General features: G+C 48.0%; 1 protein-coding gene across 1 annotated transcript; it reads right to left on the bottom strand.

The window, feature by feature from the left end:
- Nucleotides 1–210: 210 nt before the first annotated feature.
- Nucleotides 211–1,969, bottom strand: chac1 (ChaC, cation transport regulator homolog 1 (E. coli)). Its single transcript, XM_032585732.1, has 3 exons — nt 1,320–1,969; nt 1,071–1,106; nt 211–974 (listed from the first exon to the last, which is right to left on the bottom strand). The coding sequence occupies exons 1-3, from the start codon at nt 1,488–1,490 to the stop codon at nt 591–593; spliced, it is 591 nt and encodes a 196-aa protein (XP_032441623.1). The 5' UTR covers nt 1,491–1,969; the 3' UTR covers nt 211–590.
- Nucleotides 1,970–7,335: the final 5,366 nt, after the last annotated feature.

Raw genomic sequence — 7,335 nt, 5'->3', positions numbered from 1 at the left:
AGTTTGGGAGTGTCCAACCCTGTTACATGTATTCCTGGGGTCACACACACACACAATACACAACCCAGTCAAATCCAGACTATGATTTAAAAGGATGTGTTCCAGGCTTTACCTAAAGCAAAATTGGTTAGACCACCACAGGTCAGTGGGGTTAAACGAACAGTTTGGTATAATAGATGCTGCTTATCCAACCCTGCACAATAAAGAGCCTTTTTTTTTTCTTTTCCAGATTTTTATTAGTATTTTGACATAAAACTGGATGGATGTTGCTTCACGAACACACCACAGCCATCTAGTGAGTTTTGTTTACAGTAAACATCTTCTGGTACCTTAATGAACTGGACGGCTTCAGAACTGGGGAAAAACGAACTGTGTTCTAAGCCAAACCACATAATGCTTACAGTTGAGTAATTGCACATGTCTTAGTGATTTACCGACAGACTTCCCTTCGGTTACTCTGGTGGCGTTCAAATTCAAATACTAGCATGTCTGAACCTACAAAAAATAACTGAACTGACATGACAGGTTACAGCTTTCGAGAGTTTGGCATCCTAAGCTAGTGAAAAAAAAAAAAAAAAAAAGGGTACGAGCTACTGAGCTGCTAACAGATAAGACACCACAGTCAGAGCGGCCGTCTCAATAGCAAACAGGTGGTGATCCTCCACGTGAGGGCAGCTGCTCCTCATGAACTCCGCCAGCCGGAGCAGGTACTCCAGGTTGTGGCCGGTCTTCCCTCTGCACACGGCGATCTGGGCGCCGATCTCCTCCGGACTGGCCGGCCCCAGGTAGAGGGGGTTGTCGGTGGTGGCGATGTACACCAGCGCCTGAACGGGAGACCGGTCCTCTCCGTGCGGGAAGAAATCCACCATCTTGGTGATGTAGCCGCCACAGACCGTCTCTCGGACGTTGAGGTACTTGAGGGACTCCTCCAGCTGTGAGCCCGACACCTCGAAAGCCACACCCCAAGTGGTCGCCTGAGGGGGAAACAGAAAAAAAAAATATGGAGAGAAAGTCAGCTTTGGTGTCAGTGGGGGAAACTCCCACGCAGCTTCAGAAGAAGTTCCACTTACATCATAGTCTTCGATCAACGTCACCACTCTTCCGGGCTGAGGAGAGCAATACAAATGGGTTACAAAGATGAAATCATTCTTTAAGACAATAGCAGTTATAGTGCCAATTTTATTTAAAATTTCTGGATATTATCTATTGACCGCAACTAAGCGCTTCACGGACCACAATGGGGGTCCCGAGCCAATTTTTAGAAACCTTAGTCACGACGCCAAATACGTCAAGCATCTAAACCTGTCTTTCAAACTCACCGACTCATCATTCCCGCGATGGAAGTTGTCTCCATGCCAGAAACGCCTCTTGTAGCCGTCAATGTAACCGACCTCGCTCCTCTTGTACTTGAAGTCCGGCTTCCATACCAGCGACCCGTACCCGAAGATCCACAGGCTGCTCTTCCCTGCGATGATGTCTTGAGGTTTCATGCTGATCGGTAGTGTTGACGTTCAAATGGAATCGATGGGATTTTTAAAGAAATCAGCTTTGAGGTGACTAGCTGGTGGTTAGCGTTAGCTTCCTCCGGTCCAGTAGGAGAGGTACCGGTTGGCTCGCAGGGATACCGCGTCCGGTATTGGAGCCCAACTGCTTGGCAGTTGCGAAGATGGAGTTTCGGGGTTGGTTTTGCCTTGCACTGTGCATCGCCATTGCATTAGAGTTGCCGCATTATGCCTTAGAAATCCATGGCAGCCGCTTGGGCCTTGTGGCTCGATGCGAAGGGGGGAAAAAAACGACAAAATTGTTTGGCCAGCCGCTGCGCCGGCCTGTGAAGGTGTTAGCTTAAGAGAAATTAATGTATAGACCGAGGTTTTAGAGTTGTAACCGTTCTAAATACGCCGCCGGTTGCCGTGTTCCCCCCCGCGGAGATGTTTGTCAAGCCTGACGCATTTCCTCGATAAGATGGCGAGGTGACGTTCGAGAATTTATAGTGTACTGGCAAATGTAGGCGGAGCCTCACTATGCTTTCGACCAATGATATACATGCAATCTTTCTTTCTAGCCCTTTTTAGCCAAACAATTTTCGGTGCGCTGAAGTAAGGCGGGACTTAGAGCTACACTCGACATATGATTAGTTCAAATTCCAGTTATGACGTAGTTTCATTTTACACTCTGATTTGTCACTGAACTTTCACTCTAATGTACCCAGTTTTTGATTGGTCCGTCTTGTTGTCAGTCTTTTTACTTGATCTGGCTGATGCAACTTAACTCAGCATTTCAGATCTCTTGAAGCAAGCCAATAACACCAGACGTTGCATCGTATCTTTATTTATATTTATATATATTCACTTTATTAATGATGTGAATGTACTATTTCAAAGCCTCGTGTTTTTCTGTAAATTCTGTGAACTGACCTTTGAAGGATCAAACTGAATTTCATTTAGTTGCAGTTGTCACAATTAAAACATGTAAATAACTTTCCTTTTCAGTAAAGTTAAAGAAAGTACAAATGGTTATGATTAGGTTGATGGGAGTTTAATCAGAGCCTTATATGGATGTTTACATTAGGCTGAATCATATAGGAACTGTAATGCGGTTTCACGGCTCAAGTATCCAAGAGTTGGATTAAGATCAACCTTCCTTTCATACCACACCAAGTGTTTATACACATAAATATCTGGTGACATTTCGGGTATTTGTTCAGTCCAGCAGAGGGTCACCATGACATACTCAATGGAATATGTGTGGCAATCCACTGGGTCAGAATGCAGTAAACAGGAAATTTGTTTTAGTTTTCTATACACACACATGAGCAGGTTCTGTTTATCCAAAGATGTTGGGTAATTCTTCTATTTTTTTTGTTCATGTAGAATACCCATCTGGAATAAGAAATCTTTCTAAAATAAAATTAGATAAAAGAAAAACTGACTTCTTTTCAACCGGTGGCCACCATGGAGAACATACTGGATGAGGAGATGACCGAACAGCTGTAGGGTTTGTTCAAAACATACCAAGATACCTCCCTCTACCGTCAGATCTTAAATACGGCGAACAGTACAAGCTCATCTCTGCTCAATAAATAGATTATCTATAAATAGGTGGCATTATCTGTTTAATAAGAGGCCAGTCAAGTGTATCATCTCCTCATAGATCCAGTCCAGGAAAGGTTGAACGACCAGCTTGCAGCCTCTCACACCTTGCTCTTTCATCTCCATGTGCACCATATCTCGGAGCAGGTGACTTCACTGACACCACAGTGGTAGCGTTTTCTCTGTGAAATATTCACAAGCGCCAATCGGCAAATAGACTGGCTTTTGTGAGATAAGAAAGGGCAATGGGTTGAGTAAAGAGCCAGGCAGTGCTCCTGCTTTGTGGAAAGTTGGTGTTATTTTTTTAGTTTGCTTTTTACACCTCTTTATCGGTCAAGGACAGGTCAGTCGTATCTGAACAAAAACAAGATTTCACTCGCAAGGTGACACCAACGAAACAGATTGATCGATTGATGCAGCTCAAACCAGGTATTTACATCCAATGGATAAAAGACACGTATCCTTTTTCAACTACCCAACGTTAAATAAGAATATAACTTTACTGTATGTATATGTAATATTTCAAAGTATGACAAATCAAAGTGTTTGGCCAGAAATGACCACCTTTACATTTTGAGGGACAAAAAGGGATAAAGTTGCAAGTCTGAGAACACCATTTCACCTGTAAAGCACAGTGGAGGCATCAACAACACTTAAGGACAAAGAAGATGTTGTTTTGGAGTGATTTGATCTTTCGTCCATTATAATTTGCATGCAGAGCTAAAATGATGTGAGAGCAAGGCAGTCTACGAACCTGTCTGAGTAACAATCAGGAAGGATGGACCAAAATTCTAGCAAGTTAATTTGATAAGCTAGTGGAAGGAAATCCACGTGTCTGATCCAAACTCTGAATTTCCCCTCTGTAGGTCAATAAAGGCTGTTTTAATTTTTATTCTATTATTTTCAAATCACCCAGTAAAATAGAAACTTCTTAATTTGAAGTCAAAAAAAAAAAAAAAAATCTTTTGGTAATTATTCTGGCATTTAGCTAACAACAGTAATTATAGTCGTCTTAATTGACCTAAAACAGGAAAATAAGTGACTGATTTGGTTCCAGAAGGGGAAAAATGATGAGTCTTTATATACGGGGAAGCAAATATCTGGTTTCAAAAACAGATCTGTAACAGGGTTTATCTAACTTATACAGAAAGGCATCTTTTCTTGTAATTGAAATTATTTTTAATGGGGAATGCTGTTTGAATAGACAGAAAGTGAGAGGGGTTGGAGTTTGGTTTGGTCTTCTGCTGACCACTTCCTTCCTGTGCATGGGGTTCTTACTGACACCTAGTGTTAATTAAAGAGATAACTGCAGTTGAGGAGAGGCATGAATGCTAGTCAGCTGCAAACAAAACAGCAAAAACAAAAGAGTAAAGTACAATTTTAAGTTAAAACAATCAGAGACAACAAAACAAGACAATAAAACATTTAAAAAAAAACACACAAAAAACAACTTAATTTGGAAAGTGCAGCTGTAACCATCATAAGGTGGCTAAAAAACAAATAAATGTATTGTGTTGAACTATTGAATTTCTAAAATATTAAAGAACTACAAATGCTAAAATAGAAATTTAAAGATGGTGACAAGCAGCCTTGTCACCAAAAACTTGTGATAAAATACATCCTAAACCTGCAGATGAAAAACAGATTTCATTGACTGTAATTTGTTTTGCAATCTATCTTTTGTTGGTTTTTTTTATATATATAAACTCTGTATGCGTGTGAATGGGCTGCCACCTTATCGTGGTGGAGGGGTTTGAGTGTCCCAATGATCCTAGGAGCTATGCTGTCTGGGGCTTCATGCCCCTGGTAGGGTCACCCAAGGCAGACAGGTCCTAGGTGAGGGACCAGACAAAGAGCAGCCCAAAGACCCCAATGATGAAGGAAAACTTTGGACTTGGTGTTCCCTCGCCCGGACGCGGGTCACCGGGGCCCCACTCTGGAGCCAGGCCTGGAGGGGGGGCACGATGGCGAGCGTCTGGTGGCCGGGCTTTTACCCATGGAGCCCGGCCGGGCTCAGCCCGAAGAGGAAACATGGGCCCCCCCTCCCATGGGCCCACCACCCGTGGGAGGGGCCAAAGGGGTCGGGTGCAGTGTGGGATGGGTGGCAGCAGAGGGAGGGGACCCTGGCGGTCCGATCCTCGGTTGCAGAAACTGGCTCTTGGGACGTGGAATGTCACCTCTCTGGTGGGGAAGGAGCCGGAGCTAGTGCGTGAGGTCGAGAGGTTCCGGCTAGAAATAGTCGGTCTCACCTCGACGCACGGCTCTGGTTCTGGAACCAGTCTCCTTGAGAGGGGCTGGACATACTTCCACTCTGGAGTTGCCCAAGGTGAGAGGCGTCGGGCAGGAGTGGGCATACTTGTTGCTCCCCATCTCGGCGCCTGTACGTTGGGGTTTACCCCGGTGAACGAGAGGGTAGCATCCCTCCGCCTACGGGTGGGGGGACGGGTTCTGACTGTCGTTTGTGCTTACGGGCCGAACGACAGTTCAGATTACCCACCCTTTTTGGAGTCCTTAGAGGGGGTACTGGAGAGTGCTCCTCCTGGGGACTCCCTTGTTCTGCTGGGGGACTTCAACGCTCACGTGGGCAATGACAGTGAGACCTGGAGGGGCGTGGTTGGGAGGAACGGCCCGCCCGACCTGAACTCGAGCGGTGTTCTGTTGCTGGACTTCTGTGCTCGCCATGGATTGTCCATAACGAACACCATGTTCAAGCATAAGGGTGTCCATATGTGCACTTGGCACCAGGACACCCTAGGCCGCAGTTCGATGATCGACTTTGTCATCGTTTCATCGGATCTGCGGCCGTATGTCTTGGACACTCGGGTGAAGAGAGGTGCGGAGCTGTCCACTGACCACTACCTGGTGGTGAGTTGGCTCCGGTGGTGGGGGCGAAAGCCGGTCAGACCTGGCAGGCCCAAACGTGTTGTGAGGGTCTGCTGGGAACGTCTGGCGGAATCCCCTGTGAGACGGAGCTTTAACTCCCATCTCCGGCAAAACTTCGAACACGTCCCGGGGGAGGTGGGGGACATGGAGTCTGAGTGGACCGTGTTCCGTGCCTCCATTGTCGAGGCGGCCGATCGGAGCTGTGGCCGCAAGGTTGTCGGTGCCTGTCGCGGCGGCAACCCTCGAACCCGCTGGTGGACACCTTCGGTGAGGGATGCCGTCAGGCTGAAGAAGGAGTCCTATCGGGCCTTTTTGGCCTGTGGGACTCCGGAAGCAGCTGATGGGTACCGGCGGGCGAAGCGGCATGCGGCTCGGGCGGTTGCTGAGGCAAAAACCCGGGCGTGGGAGGAGTTTGGAGAGGCCATGGAGAAAGACTTCCGTACGGCTTCGAGGCGATTCTGGTCCACCATCCGGCGTCTCAGGGGGGGGAAGCGGTGCAGCACCAACACTGTTTATAGTGGGGATGGTGTGCTGCTGACCTCTACTCGGGACGTTGTGGGCCGGTGGGCAGAGTACTTCGAAGACCTCCTCAATCCCACCAACATGCCTTCCACTGAGGAAGCGGAGCCTGGGGACTCTGGGTTAGGCTCTCCAATCTCTGGGGACGAGGTCGCCGAGGTGGTTAAAAAGCTCCTCGGTGGCAGGGCCCCGGGGGTGGATGAGATCCGCCCGGAGTTTCTTAAGGCTCTGGATGTTGTAGGGTTGTGTTGGTTGACGCGACTCTGCAATGTCGCATGGACATCGGGGGCAGTTCCCCTGGATTGGCAGACTGGGGTGGTGGTCCCCCTGTTCAAAAAGGGGGACCGGAGGGTGTGCTCCAATTATAGAGGGGTCACACTCTTAAGCCTCCCTGGCAAGGTCTATTCAGGGGTCCTGGAGAGGAGGGTCCGTCGGATAGTCGAACCTCGGATTCAGGAAGAGCAGTGTGGTTTTCGTCCTGGTCGTGGAACGCTGGACCAGCTCTACACCCTCGGCAGGGTCCTGGAGGGTGCATGGGAGTTCGCCCAACCAGTCTACATGTGTTTTGTGGACCTGGAGAAGGCGTTCGACCGTGTCCCTCGGGGAGCCCTGTGGGGGGTTCTCCGGGAGTATGGGGTACCGGGCCCTTTGATACGGGCTGTCAGGTCCCTGTATGACCGGTGTCAGAGTCTGGTCCGCATTGCCGGCAGTAAGTCGGGCTCGTTTCCGGTGAGAGTTGGACTCCGCCAGGGCTGCCCTTTGTCACCGATTCTGTTCATCACTTTCATGGACAGAATTTCTAGGCGCAGCCAAGGTGTTGAGGGGATCCGATTTGGTGGCCTTA

Source organism: Xiphophorus hellerii, chromosome 15, assembly GCF_003331165.1.
Source record: "Xiphophorus hellerii strain 12219 chromosome 15, Xiphophorus_hellerii-4.1, whole genome shotgun sequence".
Taxonomy (NCBI): Eukaryota; Metazoa; Chordata; class Actinopteri; order Cyprinodontiformes; family Poeciliidae; genus Xiphophorus; species Xiphophorus hellerii.
Note: the sequence above shows the minus strand (reverse complement) of the source record. Positions and strands in the feature narration are given on the sequence as shown.